We start from the raw sequence: 21,542 nt of genomic DNA, 5'->3' as shown, positions 1-21,542 counted from the left end.
CAATTGAGAGATATATGAGGCTGTTTAAAAATTAGGCTACGTCCTGGATATGTGCATGGTACTAACTAGAATATATGCATTAAGGAGCACATTTAAACACAATATGTCACAGTTTTCAAGATCTACAGTGCTTTCATTAAAAAGATCAACTTCAACTGAGCTCAGGTGCACATTAATTTCAGTCCACGTCAGTCCCAAAATTATGACAGAGGAAACAGCACCCTTATACTTCATACTCACTACATTCCTCACCACTTCCCCAAAATGTCGTCCACAAGGCTCATGGCCAATGTAGAACAGAAGTGTTATTCATGACTCATTACAAACATGCTTTTATGCTGCATTCTGCATTTAACCTTTTTACAGTACATGACTACTCATATAAAATAAACAACCTTACTGCTTTTTTTACTCACCTGTTCTCAACTTTACTTACTTGTTTGCATTAGAAACCAATTAAACGTGGTGAATTTATAGGGAAAAAGCTGTCAAAATCAGTACTTTTTATTTGTTCACCTTTAGCACTGGGACTGAATGAAGGGTCAGCCTAGTGACTGAAACAGAACATTGTTTGAAGTAAATTTACCACTGATAAAATATTTGGTAGATGATGATACCTTAAAATATTTTCCAAACCATGAGACTTGATCCAGCATGCTGGAAACGATGTGTAATAACTTGTCAGAACAGGAATACAATTAACTAGCATTATTCACTGCAACCACAATGGACAAGAAACATTTTCTCTCAAAGCATTTTTTCTCCTCGAGGCAGCCGCTGTATTTAAGACAAAGCACAAATAAAATACAGCAGGAAACTGCGCAAATGCCCCATTACATACATTTATCTTTCTTTGCAAAAACTGTCAATACATCTATGCCAGTTATTGAACAGTTTATGCACAGGAAATATTCTATGCAATTTACAGGCAGTAAGTATTTTTCTCGTAAGTATACCCACAAAATACAACAAGTGCTGTCTCTCAGCAGCTGCCTAAAGCTAATACCTCAGCCATTTATTCTTCCAAAAAAAGTTTTTAAAAGGTGTCCACTGTTCAGCTTGTTTGGCAAAAATTTTGATTATTGACAGATTCTGGATTCTGATTCTGGGGATCCCTTATCGACATTAGGTGAGTGATAATTACCAAAAATAATTATCAGTGATAATTTCCATTAGTGGTCAACTGGTCAAGCACAGAATATCTTTTCAAGACGCATTGTTAATCATTGTAATTGAATAATAACAATATGCAAAGACAAAAGGAAAGCGAGCACAGAGAGTTTCACCCAGAAAGTCTCTGTATGACTATAAGTCTATAATCCACCTTCAATGACTTGAGTGAAAGCACTGATTAATAACAGCAATTAAAGTTTATCAATCTGAGAACATGCACATTATAAAAATGACAACATTTCCAGCAAAACAAACTTTTCATATGGCAGTATTTTTCGAGTTGACAAAATGAAGAAAGCAGACAGCACTGCATGCCAGGTAAGTGAGTAACTAGGTGAATATCTTGCAGTGATGGCATAATGACCACTGAAGGCTTTGTTCTCTTGATAAGGAAGATTTCCTGTTTTATTTTTTGGTTCTCTCCTGGCTTTACATTGAACAGGTTAAATCAGCTCATTGTCTGGTTCATGCCCAATCAATTCTCAGACTAATGAGGTGATGCAATGCTTCTGCAACTGTCAAGATCATTTGAGTATATCAGTCACCCGTGATTATAAATATCTAAATCAATATCAAAAGGTTAAGCACATTACTTGAAGTGGCAAGTGAAGTGACTATTCTCCTGAAGCTCAGCAAATGGGGAGAAGAGGCAAAGTAAGCTGTGTGCAACACTGAAATGTCTTTTTACACTTTCGTTTGCTTTTGCCATTCAGGATTGCCAACAGCAACACCTTTGCAATAAGGTGACAATTTTAGTCCTGCTTGCTGATTGCCCCAAAACCATTTTTGCCATATGTACATTTATTTAGCAGATTCAAACGATCTTCAGTGCATTTGGCAATATCACTGAACATGAAAACTATTAAATATAAGATAATGTGGCTGCAAAGTTTAACATTATGGAAGGTTTTTAAATGAGCAGCTATAATTAGTAAGCCATTTATGTTTTAGTGATCAAAAATCCAATAACTTTCAGCCTGATTCTATGGTTTCCAAGGGAAAAAAAGACACCTCCAAGCAACCTGTATTCTCCCCAAATTGAATAATAGTGTCAGTTTATCTACCCCCACTAGTACCAACCTTCCTGCAGTGTCATTCAGACATGACCCCCATTGTCCAGAATAAACAACAACCTCTCTCAAAATGACAACTAACTCCTCTAATGCTACTAGATTAAATCTCCAATTAAATTATTCCCATCACCAACTATCTCTGATCTAGCTATAGAAATATAACATACCACACACTGAAAATTCTCATGCACCTCTGACATGTAAATGTCTCAAAATTGCTGCTTGCTATTAAAAATTATTTAAGATGAAAGGTGCAGTACTTCAAATGACATCAACAACATGTCAATCCACTCAGAAAAGACCATGTTAATACACATTAAAGTACTTTATATTTACACTGCATTTTTTTATTTTTACTACTATAAAACAGCATTATTTTTTAGGAACACAAAAGCAGTCAAATACATGTCTAACGCATATAAACAAGTTTCCTGTTTGTTTTGAAAAGGGGATGTACTGCATATAAATAATGCATAAATGTCTGAGTTCTGGCCTTATTTTCTTGGTATTCAAGCTGTTAAACTTTATGCTCTGATTTATTCAGACATATTCAGATCAGTATTCACATATTTAGTAAACCATTTTAAAAAATCTGGAATTTCATTGTTTCTTGTTAATATTCATAATGAGGCCAAGACAACCCAGCAAAAAAATAACCTAATTTATTAATAGAATTCATTTTCCTGCTGGAAACATTAAGTAAATTAATCTGAAACCCACATAACCATTCTTCAGTGACATGCTTGCAGACAGATCCCTCCCCCCCACACCCCCCCCCCACACACACACACACCTGGATTTATTTTTTATTTTTTTACAGAAAAATCTGTCTCACTGCTTAAAGAACCACACTAATTGATTAAGTTTTCCAGAAAAAAATACCAAGAAAGCCTACAGTATCTGTGGGAAAACAGACAAAAGTGGACCTGACTTAAACCTTTATTACTATGGAACTGTTTTTGTTCCATGATTATATTATGCATTGCCTAGTTTATCGAGTATTTACTGTGGATATATGGAATTGTTGGTTTGTCTGACTATTAAAATATTTTCCTATTTGGTTTGCTTTCAGATCAGACATGTGCTCTGTCAGCAGAAGCACTGGATTAGCCGAAACACAGTTTTTCTCCTGTTTTAAACTCATAACATACCATAAACCATAAATCAAGCCTACCTAAATGCAAATTCACATAATGCCAATACACTTTACAGGAGTTTTATTGCTTCACATGTCACCCACAGGGTATAACAAATTGCAACTATTTAACTGATGAAGCCTCTTCCAATCCGCTTCATCGCGGGGAAAATAGAGAAGGTTTTTACACAAAAACTACCCCCTAACACAGGAAGTAAAAACCAATTGAACATGCTGTACTTCCAGTTTTGATCATTTAGTACAGCTCTCACGGACCAGTGCCACTGAAACCAACGGCAGGAGCCAATAAAATAAAGCTTTGCAATACACTAGCTCATCAATCCCCATCAAAACGTATTAAGTGCAAAAGTATAATTACGCGATTCAAAAAGCTAAATTGATTTTTACCCCACCAAACTTCAGTAGAAGCGTCCTTTTACAACATGTCTATCACTGATTGCGAGATATGTGGTCACTTTAGAGTTTAGTTAGTTAATTACAAATGAAACTGAGTAATATCGCCTCTTAACATGAAAAAAATGATGTAGGCTCACCTGATGATGCGTAATGTGAGCTGGAACCGTTTACTCGTGGTAGAGACGTAAATTTTTCAGCGAGACGCATCTGGACCTGTTGTTGCACCCTCTTCGCCTTCGCGACCTCGTCCGAGACTGTGCCCCCATGTCCGAGTTGGATGTCGGAGGGGACAGCATAAGTGCTGACGGAAGTATGGGGCGATATAGCAGACAGAAAAACATTCTCAGAGGGCACACTCACACTCATCTCGTGGTTTGCGGAAGAAAGGTGATAGTTTTACAATCCGAGGAGAAAAGTATTTGTTCCAGACACTTCCAAAAAGAACAGTACCGTTGTCTCGGTCCTGTATATAAGACCAGTTCCGTTTTCAATATGCAAGACTGGTTTATAACTGCCGGACAGAAATAAAAACAAGACAGTCAGAAAAGTGCTGTCGGATATACCCTACTCCTTTCTGCGCGGCAGTGCAGCTGAGCTTCTGAGACGACGACCGGGGAGGAGCTTCCATGTCGTCGCGGATTACCTTATCCAGGTGCAATGAGGTCATCCCAGCTATTCTTTTACAGGAACTGCCTGTTTGTTAAGGTGGACTGGAAACAATGTAAAACAAAAACCGATTAAGATGTATGAATAATTTTTACCGCGTTTGCGAAACACCTAACAATCGTGTCTGTCTTTTCTTCAAATACGATTTATCTTATAGGTATATTAGCTATTATTATTATTATTATTATTATAAACACAGGCTTTCAGGAAGGACAAAGCGCCATCTAGAACAGACTCCAAGAAACGAGAGTGCAGAAGTAAGCCGACACCGGATTGTTTAATAAGCTATAGGTTATTCAAACATATCAAACATATTCGCCTAGCTGCCTCTTCTCCAGTTTAATTTTTCATTCGGCATTAGGCTACTAAGCTATTTTCTTAACATGTCACGTCCCCCACCACTTCATGTGAGGTTTGAAGGACTGTGCAATTGATTTATCCCAAAATAAGATATAGCTTGTTCTCGGATAGTCTACTCTCCATCCGACTCTCCAAACTCTCTCTAATGGCCAAAATACGCGGATTGTAGTTTGTAAATAACACACAGGCCTACACAGTAAAATGTTCAGTGTTAAATTGGGATGGCAGGTATGCCATTCCGCCAAGTTACGCCTTGGCGGGGGCATGCACCATTGGGATGGCAGGTATGCCATCCCGCCAAGTTACGCCTTGGTGGGGGCATGCCCCATACCTATACAGCACCGAGAGTTTGACACTTTTCAAGGTTCCCCACAGAAATAACCACAACAGCCACAGACACTCAGCCCTTAAAAACATTAAATTCTGTATATTCTGACCCTATTTCAACAGACAGATTTCATAAACAACTTCACATGTCCACACAATAAAGCCCCAAACTAAGGGGATTTTGCGTTTTCTCCTTCTTCTCTTTCTTCTTCTTCTTCTCATTCTTATTTTTCCTGCCAACTATCCCACTAACAACATGTCCCCCCATTGGACATTTTACCGACATCAGCCAAATCCGCACCCTCACGACCCAATCAAAAAGTCGCATACACCCGCAAAATACCCATACCTTTTTACTCTGAAACATTTCCCATTTAACCATTTAATCTGCCTGTGGCCTAGTGGGTAAGGTTGCAGTCTTGAGAACATGGGGTCGTAGGTTCAAGCCCAGCTAGGAACTCGTTTCTTTAACCTGCTTTTACCCTCACTAATAATTGTCTACTACTTTTCAATTATTGCTTTAGCACCATATCTACCCGCCGTTCACCGAACATATACATTGCATTATGACGTACCGTCTGCACGTTCAGTTATTAACCGGCTACAATATTGCAAAGCCATATGGATTCAACGGGAGCTCTTCTTACTGGAGAGCGGGTGTTCTTCTTTAAAACCACGGACAGGTATGCTAATGATATTTCACGCATTGCATAGCTATGTCATGGTGCTGCACTAACAAAGTCACAGACTGGTAAACCTCCGGTTTAAGGATAGAATCCCGCCTCGCCCTCAGGCGGATAATTTCCTCTTTTACACTAACGTTTTCTTACGCTTTTATATTTTCTTTACCAAAACTCACTCACGGCCACCCATATGCATTTCATGACTGCAAATGTATTCCTTTTATTAAAAAGTTACACCAGTTCACCACTGTGCCATTTCTACTAACTATATTTCTTCACTTGGCTACCGTACAAAACCTTCTTATCAGCAAACGCCACGTTTCTACATTCATGTTACCTCGCCCTGTTCTCTATCTAGCCACATACAAACAATTACTACGTATGTACATTCTGCAACTCCGCATTAAAACATTACATTTAAAACCATGACTCACTCATAAGTATAATTACTAGTACTGAACATGAGAAAAGCATATCAGTGCAATTCACATGTTACTTAACCCTCCACTTTAACGGTTAAAGCTTTATAGCGACTGTTAAATATACCGTTCCATAAGGAAACTGAGCTCGGTCATGGTCACTTAATTTACTTCGCACTATAGTCTGTGATCATGTCAACCTTCACCTACATGCCCACTCTGCTAAAAACATATTGTTTCAACTACGCAATTTCATCATTTCATCCTAATTTCTTTCACACTGTTGTTATTTGCTCATATTCAAAGCCTGCTAGGACATATGCATCTGCTCCTACTCTCCACTATTAAGTTTCCCGGTTCTAGCTTAGCAAAACAGCAAAGAGGATTCCCACCTACAGATAAGCCTATCAAAATGCCTTATAAACCTTACAAACACTAAAAGTGCATCTCCACGAAATAACAGACAACGGAGCAGGACAGCAGGGTACAAAAGTTGTGACCTAGGGAGCTCTAATTCTACGGGCTTGCTGATTCTTTTCTCAATCAAGGCTCTTTGGATGGCTGTCAAATCCATGAGTACATACACTGGCCATATTTCACCTGCGTTTCTGTTGCGTTTACACTTACGCCACCGCACCCTTTGTCATAGCCACTGTTTTTTACATATATAGCAAACCGAAACTGCTAAACAGTACATGCTCATCAGACTATCATCATACAAATTCACACAAGGATAGCCATAATCCACAACCGTTTCTTACAGGGTCACTTCGCATTTCTCACTCTCATAATAAAACGTTTTGCAAAAAGAAATGATATCTCATAAAAAACACGTTTTCAACGTACAAAAATGCCAAGTTACTCACACATACAAGACCAGTCCAGGCCTGCCATTAAAAGTATTGATATCAAAATGACGCCAAGTTATGGTACTACAAACAATACAGGCTGGCGGGTATCACCGAAATTACATAAGATGTATTTCAAAGCAATGCTACCCAATATTTCCTCAATTCTTTCAAATCACTTGGCCCTGTGTGTATAAGCATGCACTACATGGACAGGCCAAACATATGTGTGGATGACTCTCTCACAGTCAAGATTGATTGAATAGGCGTGTATATGTCCAATTTGTATTGGTATGTATGTATTTCGCTGCCCAGCCTTTCTGTTGCGTGAATGATAGTATGTGTCTTGGTATAAGTGTGTGTTCGTAAATGTGAATGTAGCATGCTGCGAGGAAAATGTCCCCACGGGGATAAAGAAGTTCTCTATGTATGTATGTACAACATGTATTTTACATGCAGTATTTATTGTACGTAGCAAATATACAATAACTTGTACATGTACTCAAATTCAGTTCAGAAGCAAGTATAAACATGTTTTCTGGAGAAATATGCTTCCTGTAGTTACTCAGCAGCAGTTTTGTACATGAATTTCAATGTGTTCCATGAGGCAATTCGAAATATTTGACTCTTTGATCTGACACAAAGTTTGCATAACATTGTAAAATGGTAAGATTACAAAACACAGGGCCAAGTGACTTGAAAGAATTGAGGAAATATTGGGTAGCATTGCTTTGAAATACATCTTATGTAATTTCGGTGATACCCGCCAGCCTGTATTGTTTGTAGTACCATAACTTGGCGTCATTTTGATATCAATACTTTTAATGGCAGGCCTGGACTGGTCTTGTATGTGTGAGTAACTTGGCATTTTTGTACGTTGAAAACGTGTTTTTTATGAGATCGACTCTTACATATGGTTCCTGTTGGACTCTTGTGGTGTCTACTTTTTTAGAGTTGAATTAACACAGGACCTTTTACTATGTAGGCTATTAGTTGATGAAAGATATTCATTGATAGTCAGCCTAACATCATAAATTAGCCACGTAGGCCTAAATGCACATGATGCACTAAATGCACAGAATAACAAGCGCAAATCCACAATAGCTGCAACTGCACACGCGCATGCATCCATGTGTGCATGCATCCACGCACGCACCCTCACACAAACCTCATCTATGGCTCATGACCAACCTCTCCACAAAATCTTGTGCAAATCTGTGAATCCATTTGGGAGTTATGCACCTTTTTGTGATAGGCCACGCCCCCTCTTGGCCAATCGGCCTGAAAGTTACTCAGCTCTACCTTCCGGTCATGACCAACTTCCATGCCAAATGTCAGCCTCCTGGGGCGAAAACTGTGGCCGCTACAGGGTGGGACACTTTTGTGGACCAACCGACCGACCGACCGACAGACAGCGCTATAGAGCTGCGGTTGCAGCTAAAAATAAGTAGAAGTATTGCCTAGTATCTTTTTTATCTATCAGATAGTTCCCGAATATCCCACCCCTTGTATTTTTAACACATGCATTCAGATAATTGGCTTATTGCAAATAATGTGTTTAAATGACATACTTTATTGGGAATTATTTAAATATTACTATCAATAAGGCTACATCACCTTATTGGGGAGAATATGGAAGTAATCAGCTGATTTACATACTGACTAATATTCAGCTATTAGTTGGAACATTCTTAAATATTATTCTGGTATTTGGTCGCTGGTGACCAGCTAGAGCTAGTTGGGACCAGCTAGTTGGTAACTGGTGATCAACTACAGCTGATGACCGGCTAGAGCTAGCTACATGGTAGGAGGTAGTTGGTAGCTGGTGCCTGGTGACCAGCAAGAGTTGGGTTTGTGAAGCGTGATAGCTGGTGGTTGGTACCTGGTAAACAGCTACAGCTGGGTAATTTGTGAAACCTAGTAGCTGGTAGTTTGTATCTGGTGAGCAACTAGAGCTGGTAGATCATGACCAGATAGAACACTTCATTTCCAAAAGTATTTGGTCGTACTGAAGAGCTCAGTGACATTCAATCTGGCACTGTCATAGGATGCCACCAACAAGTCAGTTCATGAAATTTCTGCCCTGTTAGAGCTGCCCTAGTCAACTGTAAGTGCTGTTATTGTGAAGTGGAAACATATAGGAGCAACGGGAATCGGAACGCTGAGTGCTGTAGCGTGTAGCACATAAAAATCATCTGTCCTCAGTTGCAATACTCACTACAGAGTTTCAAATTACCTCAGGAAACCATGTCAGCACAATATCTGTTCATCAGGAACTTCATGGAATGGGCTACTAAGCCTAAGATCATCATGTGTAATTCCAAGCATTGGCTGGAGTGGTGTAAAGCACAGGGCATTGGACTCTGGAGCATTGGAAACACGTTCTCTGAAGTGATTAATCATGCTTGACTATCTGACAGTCTGACAGACAAATCTGGGTTTGGCAGAATGCAAAGTTCCAACTGTACTGGCTCGAATGGTGCCAACTATTAAGTTTGGTGGAGGAGGAATAATGGTCTGGGGCTCTTTTTCATGGATTGGTCTAGGCCCCTTAGTTCCAGTGAAGGGAAATCTTAATGCTGCAGCATACAATGACATTCTAGAGAATTATGCGCTTCCAACTTTGTGGCAACAGTTTGGGAAAAGCCCTTTCCTGTTTCAGCATGGCAATGCTCCCCTGCACAAAGCAAGATCCATGAAGAAATGGTTTGCTGAGTTTGGTGGGGAATAACTTGACTGGCCTGCACACAGCCCTGACCTCTACCCCATCAAACACCTTTGGGATGAATTGGAATGCCGACTGTGAGCCAGGCCTTACGCCCAACATCAGTGCCAAACCTCACTAATGCTCTTGTGGCTGAATGGAAGCGAATTCCCGCAGGTATGTTCCAAAATCTACTGTTCAAAAGGATACCTGTTGTGGGGATGCCGGGACCATCACGAAGCAGTGATATTAGAAAAATGCAGGACTATATAGTTATGATGTGCATCTTTCTAAGTTAGTCTTGGTCTCAGTCTTGGTTAGCCTACTGCCTACAGTCCACGTTTTTTATTCTCTACAACTCGTTAAAGACATTTTCTATAACATGTTAAATTTCTAATCGTAGGCTTCATGTTACTTCTTAGTTATAGAAAGGGCATATTGTAGCGTTAGTCAACGATACCCCAGTTTCTAACTCGAAACATCCGTAAGGAACTGGAAGAAGTAAGTTTTAGGCCAGAGTACCATCGTACTGGGAAGATCTATCTGCCTGGTGAGATATACCTGTACATACCTGTGATATACCTGTACATATCTGCTTACAACTCCTTTATGACTAATAGCTCTTACCTCCCTGCTTTTATGTAAATAAAAGCCTTCTTGCATTTTAACATATCACTTTATGCTTGACTGGGTATTCTTCAGGGGTGGACGGTAACAAAGTACATTTACTTGAGTTCTGTACTTTACTTGAGTATTTATTTTATGACTTTTACTCCACTACATTTGAAAGATGAATATTGTACTTTTGACTCTGCTACATTTCTATGAATGTTGTCCTTACTCGTTACTTTGAAGCATAGCTTTGAAGTCAGCAGTTGAATTTTTTTTTTTTTTTTCTAAAATGCGATTAGCCACACGCTGTGTTCCTCACAGGAGAAAAACCAATCACAGTAGCCTACTCCTACTACGCTGTTGGTCAAGTTCAAAATGCTTGCTTGTTGTACCAGTGATTGAACAGTTCAATTTGAACTTGGCGGCGGGAATGATGGCAACGGCAGAAGATAAGGACGACTTTTTGCAACCTTGGCCATATCTCAAGTCCATGTTTGAGATTTGTGAAATTCAAAAAGATTCATGTTGTTCTTAATGTTTTCTCTGCTTACCGCGCACGCTGCATTCAAAAACTCGCCGTCCAACCTGAAAAAGCATGTCGAGCAGGGGTTAAATTGGGGGTGAATGCGGGTGGACGGATCCACCCACCTTTGGTAAATAAATAAATAATTTTGACCGGCAGTTTTACAAATGACTATGACAATCCTGTCCATTTTTCGTATGCTCCAGTCCATGTGTTCCCTCTAGCGAGTTACTCGCTCAACCAATCAAAAATCCGAAGAAAAAAAACTCAGGAGGAACAGTCGTTTATATAGACAGGCACAGAAAGAAAAATATTGTTGATTGTCTAGATCAGGGCTCCCCAATCCTGGTCCTGGAGATCTACCATCCTGTAGGTTTTCGTTTCAAACCCGATTTGGCAAACCTGATTCTACTAATTAGTAGCTCAATAAGATGTCTGGCTGTTGAATGAGGTGTGCTTTGTTCGGGTTGGAACGAAAACCTACAGGATGGTAGATCTCCAGGAAAAGGATTGGGCACCCCTGGTCTAGATTGTTTGGAAGCGGACGCGGTAGGTAATTTCATCTATGCAACATTTTAAAGAGAGATGAATAAACAGCCCCCACGAACGCCGGCTATTATTAACAGAAACTTTGATTGCTTGAGCAAAATCAGCAGATTGCTGGTCGGCAGCTAAGCTAGGATTGAATATTTCCCACATACATACCGTTTTATTCAGCGGCGACTGGTGAACTGAAAATTGGTGGGGCGCAATTTTAAGGTTAAACTAATCATTGATTTCAACCTGTTTTCATTATTAATTTTTCCTTTATTATCAAGCGTGCCAACGATCGGACTAATCAAATGGCAAGTAGCCTAACACACAGCGTCTTCACACCGCGTTAGGGGGGTTAAATCATAAATTCAATTTATCCATTAAAAATCTGTTTTAATCACCAAGTAGTCTACACTTAACAAATAAGATACACCAGTCTGTTATATACGTGTTAGCTTTCAGAATAACCAGCAAAAACAAAACCTGCACTTCAATTTTGTTTACAAGCTATGCATTGCAGATATTTGCCATGAATTCGAGCGCAGAGAAAGAAGTGCATGTAACCACAAATAATGTTGATTAAAAATGTGCACAATTTCGTACTGCAAATGAAAATAAATGTAGGCTATAAGGCCTAGGCTACTCACTAAAACTGCCTATTTGGGGAGAGCTGGCTATATATGATAGTAGCTATTGCTATTGAGTAGCCTATTTTGTGGATTAATTGCATTGATACTCAAGGAAAATCAGGGGAAGATTCTGCCACTGCTTAGTGATTAAAACGGATTTTTCTAAATCGCATTTATCATTTAATCTCCCTAACACAATGCGAAGAAGCTGTGTGTCCCTTTCCAATTGCTTAGTTGGATCGTTTGCATGCTTGTTAATCACTTAAAATTAATTAAAACAGTTTGAGATAAATGATTAGTTTAAAGGAAAGTTTTGCGCATCACCAATTTTCAGCTCACCAGTCGCCGCTGGTTTTATTTTGTTTCAGTTCGACAGTTTAAGATAGATGGATAAAAAAGGAAGAAAGGGAGGACAAAAGAGGAGGATGACCGATTATTTTAGTGGGTAAAAAAATTCTCAGCATTAATGACACTCAATAAACTTGAAATATTTTATGTAAAAGCTTGCATCAATAGTAGCCTATACATTCTTTTTAAAACAAACTAATGTCTGCTAGCTGTTGTTTGATGCGATATCGAAGTAATAATGAGGTGCATTGTACCCGGTTGTTATAATGCCCCCGTTAAGCCTTGAAAGCACATTTTTATAGTTTTCCACGCGATGCAACTCTGTGCCAGACATGGCTGGATGTAATCAGACACCCCAACATAACAGCCGAAGAAGTTCGCAAACAAGGACTGTGATACATAGGATGTCTACGGTAACAGTTAAGGCTAATTTATGCTTCGGAGACAAAGTGTCGTACTACAAAGTGTCGACCAGTAGAACTTTGTCGCACAACGTTTTGCATTTATAGTTCAGCGACAGTGCGCGTTGTTACTATAGCAACCAGACGCCAAGCCCAGCAGAGGTTGGTTTACATTCCGCAAAAAATGGCAGCGCCACTAATGTTTTCATAAAATTTTTCAGACATTTTTGGTTTCGCTAGCTAGTAGTAATACAACACTACTTCTATGACCAACCTAATGTTATTGTCTGTAGGTACAATATAAATGATTAGTTTAAAGGAAAGTTTTGCGCATCACCAATTTTCAGCTCAAGTTGCCGCTGGTTTTATTTTGTTTCAATTCGACAGTTTAAGATAGATGGATAAAGGAGGAAGAAAGGGAGGACGAAAGAGGAGAATGACCGATTATTTTAGTGGGTAAAAAAATTCTCAGCATTAATGACACTCAAACTTGAAATATTTTATGTAAAAGCTTGCATCAATAGTATACATTCTTTTTCAAACATTGTTTTCCTTAATTATAATTATGTGCACAATACATTAAAGATACAACTATTTTGAGCTGAGACATTCATTGGTTTGTATCTTTTTACACCCACCTCCCACCAGATCTCAGGGTCCACCCACCTCCCAAATCCCAATTTAACCCCTGATTCTGGCAACAAGATGGTTAAGATAGCAACCATGCTGGCAAGACAGACAATGTACAGACAATAGATCATCACCAAATTCTAGATGGCATCCAACTTGATCAGAAGCTGTTTCTTCGGTGGAGTCAGCTGAAGTTCACCAAGGGGATGAAAAGCAATGGGAAGTTAGCCTGTTTTCTGTTATACCTGTAAGTAACAATATTTTTAGCTAGTTAGTCTGCCTTACACAGCTCGATGCCCGAGGTTGTGTAGCTTTCGTATGGAATTCTGTTCTTCCATCAAGATGTCTGTTGAACTGCTGTTACTGTCATCGTTGCAGCTTAGCAAGCTTGGTAATTCATCTGCATTTATTTCAACCAGGGAAATTAATTTGATACAGCATGCATGCTATCTTTCTGATGTTACATGTAGCCAACTTCATTAACAAAGCTAACAAAGTTTCTAACAACTTTGAAAAGGCTACAGATAACTTCATAAAAAAGTCATTCACTTCCCAAGTACATTAGCTAGGTATGATAGATCTATGGCCTGCTAGTATTACTGTTTCCACTCGCGATTCTGTGTTTGTATCCCCATTCTAAGTAAATGTCTGGTGGGTATTTCAGGAGCAGGATTACGGAATTAGCTGGATAATTGCATGGAGTAAAACCCAGAACAGCTCTTTTTCAGTCCATTTTCCAGATTTGAGGGGAAAAGCACAAAATAACTGCACCAGCACTACAGATTTGCTACCGTTTGATGTTCCCACATGCTAAGGGATGCATTTGGTGTAAAGATTGTTATAACACTGCCTAATTATTGTTACCATCTATATGGAATCATTCACTTTGCTAAAAGTGCTATTTTCAATATCTCTGACCACCTCACCTCTTCACTTCACTTGACATTTTGCTTGTAGTGTTCAAAGGTGTGTCCTCAACGGAGGTGTGAGTGGGGTTTACAAACACAGAGTCTACAAGTATAGCAGAGACTACAAGCAACACAGAGTCATACATAGTATACCTTTAATGGATAATGTGGACAAAGCCAGTTATCTTGTGACTGTAGTGTCAATTGACTTTGACAAAGATTCCTGAAAAAGGTCTTGTTTTCAGATAATGACCTGTTGTCAGCTGAAATCCATATCAAGTCATTTCCTTCTCACACAAATGGTATTAAACACTCGCTAGGCTTAAACCCAGGTTCAGCTGAAGTGAGAAGACCATAAGAACAAAATAACATGTCTGTTTTAACCACTGGTGCTCAACATAAACTGAATGAACTGAGTGTCATATTTATGCACAATCTGTTGCTTTGTGCCTAGGAATAGTGCAGTAAGGTAGCAGTGATGAACTGGTCCTTGTCCATTTTATCATCAGTCATCACCTGAGGAAATGTTGAATGGCATATGACAGGGTAAATGTAATCAGTATATGTCCCATTTGTTAAATGTGTTTGACTAATTATAAGTCATTCTGAACACGTAGGACCAACACAAAATTTAAGGGTTTTCGATACAATATTGAGCATTTTTACAATTCCATATTTGATCCCAAACCTTGTAGCTTGTAAATTCCAGTAGTTGCCAGGGTTACCACTGACTACAATAGATCAGGGATCTTAAACATAATTCCTGGAGGCCACAATGTCTGTTGGGTCATATGTCTTAATTTATGTGATAAGTTCGCAATGATAAGTCCACAAACCTTGCTTCATACTACAGTCGTAGGCTTAATTTTTCTGGCGATTGACAGACAACAAAAACCTACAGGCACCGTGGTTTTCCAGGACTGGATTTTAAGATCTCTGCAATAGAGCATCAGCAATGCAGTGATCTCTGTATGATCCCTGCCCAACTTATAATAGCTACCAACACAACTCAAGCAATACTTTCATTCTTCCATATAGCAGAGAGAGACCTGCCAATTTATTTTACGATATAGCAGGGCCCGACTGGTACCACAAGTGCAATTGTATCCTCTTTGCAAGTGGATAATGTTTCATTTCACCTGACTACCTATTTAGATTTTTCAGGACACGGATGGAAGTTTACACACTCTATTAGAACACTGATGACCCATGATTCCTGTGTTCATGATTCCACAATGAATTCACCCATGTGTATATTCACCCATTCACTAATTAATTTTGCTTTATCAAGGATCCATTGCCTTTGACAGCTAGCCTATATCTTTTTTCCTGCAGATCCAGCATGGACAAGAGTCATAATAGTGACATGAATATGGTAACTTATTTTAATGCCATGTTACTATTGTATTTCCTGCAGGCTTTTAACATGCTACGAGCTTTACAGACATCTTGCATTTGTGATTAAAATCACAAAAAGGTAAATATGTTTAAACAAATTTCAATAATACAGAGAACAATTGTTGTAAATAGCACCAGGCATACTCAAACAAATATTTTTCATTACCATGTAGGCTGACTGAAGAATTTTGAGAAAGTTGCATGAAGGATGAAAGAGAATCTTCCTGAATGATTTCTCCTGCTCTCACAGATCCTTGAAGTCAGGTGATGCAGTTGAGGCAAGACGAGGTTATAGACTCTGGATGGACCACACCCTGAGAGTTTACGGTTTCTGGAACAATGGATGATGCAATCCCACCAATGTACTTGTTACAGTAAGCAATGAGACAGACAGCATGACTCAAAGAAGGAGGAGTGGGCAGGACCGTCTCTGGGTGGTACAGTAAGACAAGGTGATGAGACAGGGCAGAACCGGGAGAGCAACTGCTCCATTTTCCCACACAGTGCAACTGGATGCACAATGATCTTTTTAGTGGTAACTTGTGGTTGACAATCACTTAAGTGATTGACTTCATAAAATGGTAAGGTTATTTTCATAAACTTAGGTTTTAGGTAAAATACTTATTTTAAAATATTATGAAGGTTACAAGTCATAAGTTTGGTTTAAACTCATAAGTACGCTTCTGTTGGCACAGCACTCTGCTCTCTAAATAAATTTTAAAAAACTGGTAGGGCAACCAGAACATGTCTGCAACTGAAAAGATTCTGATGGAATACATTTTTATAGTGTGAATAGATAAATTATGTTTGTCTTGGTAAATCTTTTTTTGTCAAGATTAACCCCATGGTGAACATGTGCTATCACTAGTTTGATTTTACTCAGATATTTAAGTTATTATGATAAAACCCTCTCATGATCACTTAATGATACCACTCCCAAAGGTGGGGTTTGTATGAACATATTAAATACTCCCAAATCTCACATAATCCTCCTGCGCCCATATACCGGTTCAAACCTCTCAGAATATTTCTGAGACCCAAAATGGACAGTTTAATGTTTTCAATGCACTTACAAGTTTGATTTGGCTGTTCTGCACCTTTATTTTTATAAGAAATGAGGACTTAAGTGTGTTTCTGGTTTTGTCTCGTACCACCATGTCTTCATGAATGTCTTCAGAGTCTCTGGAGGACTATACACGGGAGCAAAAGATTAAATGATTTGAAGCCAAGACCAAGTATACAGATATCTACAGTCATAAAAACTGCTATTGAAAAACAAGCTATTGAATGAACAGTGTATTGATGTATTGAAATCAGCATTTATGAAATTACATGTTAAAGGGGAATTTCACTTTATAACACTTCTGGGGTCATTTTCACACCTACCCAGGGTTTTGTGTGCACCCCAGACAGTTTTTAGGTCGCTTGCTTCAATATTTAGATATTTGATACCTGTGTGAGCAAACCCGAACCCTAACCCTAACCCTAACCCCATCCAATAGAAGCCCATTGAACATCAAACTCAATGTTAGACACATTGTAAACACACGTCCCTGCTTCTTATGACTGATTGTCCTTCTAATGAATGTCGCCCTTCATTTTTCGATTAATTATTTCATTTTAAATGTCTAACGTTAGAAACAAAGACCTATTTTTTTAGCGCAAGTCCACATAGTACGGTTTCCGTTTTTTTTGTCTTCGATTTCGTTTTGCGGTAAAATCGAGAAGAAGCAAAGCAAAACATTCCGTTAACTTAGCTTTGCAATCAAACAAACTAACGTCTGCTAGCTGTTGTTTGATGCGATATCGGAGTAATAATGAGGTACATTGTACCCGGTTGTTATAATGCCCCCGTTAAGCCTTGAAAGCACATTTTTATAGTTTTCCACACGATGCAACTCTGTGCCAGACATGGCTGGATGTAATCAGACACCCCAACATAACAGCCGAAGAAGTTCGCAAACAAGGACCGTGATACATAGGATGTCTACGGTAACAGTTAAGGCTAATTTATGCTTCGGAGACAAAGTGTCGTACTACAAAGTGTCGGCCGGTAGAACTTTGTCACACGACGTTTTACATTTATAGTTCAGCGACAGTGCGTGTTGTTACTATAGCAACCAGACGCCAAGCCCAGCAGAGGTTTGTTTACAGTCCGTGAAAAATGGCAGCGCCACTAATGTTTTCATAAAATTTTTCAGACATTTTTGGTTTCGCTAGCTAGTAGTAATACAACACTATTTCTATGACCAACCTAATGTTATTGTCTGCAGGTACGCCCACATCAGAAGTCGCGAGTTCGACACTAAACTGCCTGGGTCTACTTCCTGCATTTATGAAGGAAAGCAACAAAACAGCGTAAAATATTAACATAATGAAATAACTAATCGAAAAATTAAGGGCGACACATTCATTAGAAGGACAATAGCAGTCATGAGAAGCAGGGACGTGTTTTTACAATGAATCTAACGTGGAGTTTGATGTTGAATGGGCTTCTATTGGATGGGGTTTGCTTACAGGGGTATCAAATATATCGAAGCAAGCAACCTAAAAACTGTCTGGGGTGCACGCAAAAGCCTGGGTAGGTGTGAAAATGACCCCAGAAGTGTTGTAAATGAAATTCCCCTTTAATAGCAGAGAGTGGCTTTTAGGAATGAAATTAGCATTTTTGTATGTTAATGTTTTTGGAAACTTGCTAGCTGTTAAGATCACGAATCAGAGCACTGTGGATGTAGGATGGACATAGCACTGTACAAATAAGATTTTCTCGTATAATAATGTCCTTTTATAATGTGTTTCTTTTGCACTTTGTTTTAATGCTTTTAATGTTTTATGCTTTGAATTGCCTTGTTGTTGAAATGTGCTATACAAATAGACTTGCCTTGCCTTGTATTGTTATCATTATGTATCTATCCATTATCTATATCCATTCATATCTTGGTCAGGGTTGCGGGGGGTGCTGGAACCTATCCCAGTGTGCATTGGGCAAGAGGCACACCCTGGACAGAACAACAATATATCGCAGGACACACACACCATTAATTTACCATTCACTCACGCACTCATACCTATGGGCAATTTAGTCTCCAGTTAGCCTACCTGCATGTCTTTGGACTGTGGGAGGATACTGGTGTACCTGGAGGAAACCCATGCAGACACGGAGAGAACGTGCAAACTGGACACAGAAAGGCCCAGGCCAGGATTTGAACCAGGGACTGTCTTGCTGTGAGGTGTGCCGCCCCTGGTGTGGAAAGTGTATACCATTACAAACCATGGGAGGAACTTTAAGTATAATACTGTTTCCAAGTGAATATATAAAACAAAAAGTCTGTGGTATCATTGACCAAGAAGTACACTCAATATAATCTACTAGCAAAAGCCCAACAGTGCAACTTTGAAGGAACATACAGTATGGAATGTTTTACTTCAACCCATGCATTACTTCAGTCCATGCATTTGCGTTGCAGCATTTGCAGACAAGCTGGCAGGGTGACTGCATCTATTTTGTTGTTTCTTCCCTGTTTCACTTCTTTGCAAACACTGGTTGACTGAGGGTTTGGAGGAGTGTGAACAGCTCACAATGGCAATTGTGATCTTGATGAAGGAGGTTCTACAAGCGACAGTCTAATTGTAGCCTAATTGTACCTGCTTGTGACATTCTAACTATTTTGAGCCAAAACAATATTGCCACCCTTGTATTGTTTTTGGCAAGGGTATAATGGATTAATCTCCTTTGTTTACATTTTCTCCATTTTTCATTAAAGCACTCAAGATTCTCAACATTTGCAAGTAAGATGTATGACTATTTTTGTAATTTTATGTGATTGCAGTATACAGGTAGAGGCCATTTTGTAGAATTATGGTAATTTTTTACTTTAAACTGTTCTTTGTCCTTATGTTTTGGGATAAGACAACACGGGGTGCTCTTTTGTATAATAATGTAGCATCAGAGTGACGCTGTGTGTACTTCCTGGTTTGGTTTCCCAGCATGCCTTGCAACTGCTCTAAAAGAGACTGTTTATTGTTGTTTTTGTTATTAAACTGTTGTTATTTTTGTGTTTCATTATGTGTAGGTGTCGTTTAGTGTTCTTTTTATATTAGGCTTCCGTGTAATCCGTTCTTTTATTGTTACACTGTGAGTAAGACGCGCATTGTGTTTCATGGCTTCAGTGACGTTCCTGTGATGGAGTGGGGAATTAGGGAGACCAAACACGACTGAGCAGGGAACTGCAAGTTAACCACCTGGGGTGGAATAACCACTAAGTCTCGTTAGAGACGAAGGATAGGGAAAAAGAAATAAAACGAAAATAAAACCAGTACTCCTATGGGAAGACTATCCCAAAGAAGAAACTTTAATGACCCAAATACAGGTGAAGAACTAAGGCCTAAGGAGTACTGAGAGTACAAAAACAAAACAGTCTGAACAGAATGGTAACCGTGAGAACTTTAAGAAAACAGCCCTCGCACAGAGGACTGTCAAAAGAACCACGAGAGAGAGGAGAAATGAGTGAAGAAAGTAGTGCTAACCTGTAGCCCACAATCCAACAAACTCAAAATTCAGTTCCGCAGTAATTCTTTGCGTAAGACAAAGGACGCAAAATAGGAACTGATCTAGTACTGAACCAGAAACTAGACCTCTTACCAGAACAGACTAAGTTACCGGCTTTCGTGTAACGTAGGTTGACACTAAAGCAAAGCTTATCGGTTTGCTTGGGGTTTAAATAGAACGCCAACAGGTGCAAATCGTAAACAGATTTGCACGTGTATAATTCAATCAAGGAAATGAATCAAGAAAACAATCAATCAATCAAGGGTATAATTCAATATTTAGATTTAATTAACTGTATTGAATGAATTCAAATGAATGCACTGATTTAATTATTAAATCAGTTATTGAGTAAATAATTATTACTCAATTATGTTTCACATATGTGTATAATTAAATAAATTTTTATTAGTACTATTTATAAACTTGGTGGTTTCTCTGTCATATCAACTCAATATTTTTGTTTAAGTTTTAATTAATTCCTTTGTATTTTCTATTTGCATTTATTCATATTGAATGGGTAACTTTAAAAGGTCGCATTTAATTGATATGAACTCAATACCAAACATAGTTATATTTAATTAATAATATTACTTGTAATCTGTTGCCATAATTTTATTGACTAGATATGGTGTATCATTTTTTACAGTGTAAATAAGAGTCACAAATGTGTTTCACTGTCCAACAAACAAATATCTCAACTTGTGTCTTGTAAATTGTGCACTGATTTGTACAAATGCATACATATTTGTGAATATATATTTTCTCTTTTGCACAAACACGTCAAATATATGTTTCCAATTCCAAAAAAAATGTTTCCAATTGCATGATATATGTTTTGCAATAAGGCATTCTCAAAAGTAAAATTGGCCTTTGAAGTGTTTAATCTGCATTTGCGGATCAAGTGGCACGTATGCATTCAGTTGAGGTGTTTCATTTTTCATTCCTGTTTCATTTTTTTTTTTTTTTTTTGAGAATTATTTTGTTGTTTTTGCTCCCTGATCCACATACAAATAGGTACTGATTCACACTCAATAGTTGGCTGTCTTCTTCTGTGGTGGGGATGGTGCCCAACCAGGAAGCCACTCATTAAATTATGCACTAAAATCATTAAATAAAGCTTACAAATATTTTGAGACATATTTTCATTTTCAACACTTCCTATCATTACAAAACATTGTAATTTTTTTTTTAAACCAAATTGAATT

The 21,542-nt window shown here is 38.6% G+C and overlaps 1 protein-coding gene and 1 long non-coding RNA gene across 4 annotated transcripts in view; both read right to left on the bottom strand.

Moving 5' to 3' along the window:
- LOC135255010 (plakophilin-3-like) overlaps positions 1–16,011 on the bottom strand; it is a 40,915-nt gene extending 24,904 nt beyond the window's left edge. The window contains exon 1 of one of the 2 annotated variants that reach the window (XM_064335687.1): positions 15,955–16,011. In XM_064335687.1, the coding sequence (XP_064191757.1) occupies positions 15,955–15,991 (37 nt within the window). In that variant the 5' untranslated portion in view covers positions 15,992–16,011. Of the gene's footprint in view, positions 1–3,935; positions 4,552–15,954 lie in introns of those variants that run through there. The other variant, XM_064335685.1, reaches the window with a different exon arrangement.
- Positions 16,012–16,869: 858 nt separating this feature from the next.
- On the bottom strand, positions 16,870–20,467 carry LOC135255015 (uncharacterized). 2 transcript variants are annotated; one of them, XR_010330036.1, is made up of 3 exons: positions 20,431–20,467; positions 18,888–19,029; positions 16,870–16,978 (listed from the first exon to the last, which is right to left on the bottom strand). It is a non-coding gene; the product is annotated as an uncharacterized LOC135255015 (long non-coding RNA). The 2 variants fall into 2 exon arrangements; XR_010330037.1 differs by having other exon boundaries at positions 20,316–20,461.
- Between the last annotated feature and the right edge of the window lie 1,075 nt (positions 20,468–21,542).

Source organism: Anguilla rostrata, chromosome 5 (assembly GCF_018555375.3).
Source record: "Anguilla rostrata isolate EN2019 chromosome 5, ASM1855537v3, whole genome shotgun sequence".
Lineage (NCBI taxonomy): Eukaryota > Metazoa > Chordata > Actinopteri > Anguilliformes > Anguillidae > Anguilla > Anguilla rostrata.
This window is presented reverse-complemented; position numbering and strand designations above follow the sequence as displayed.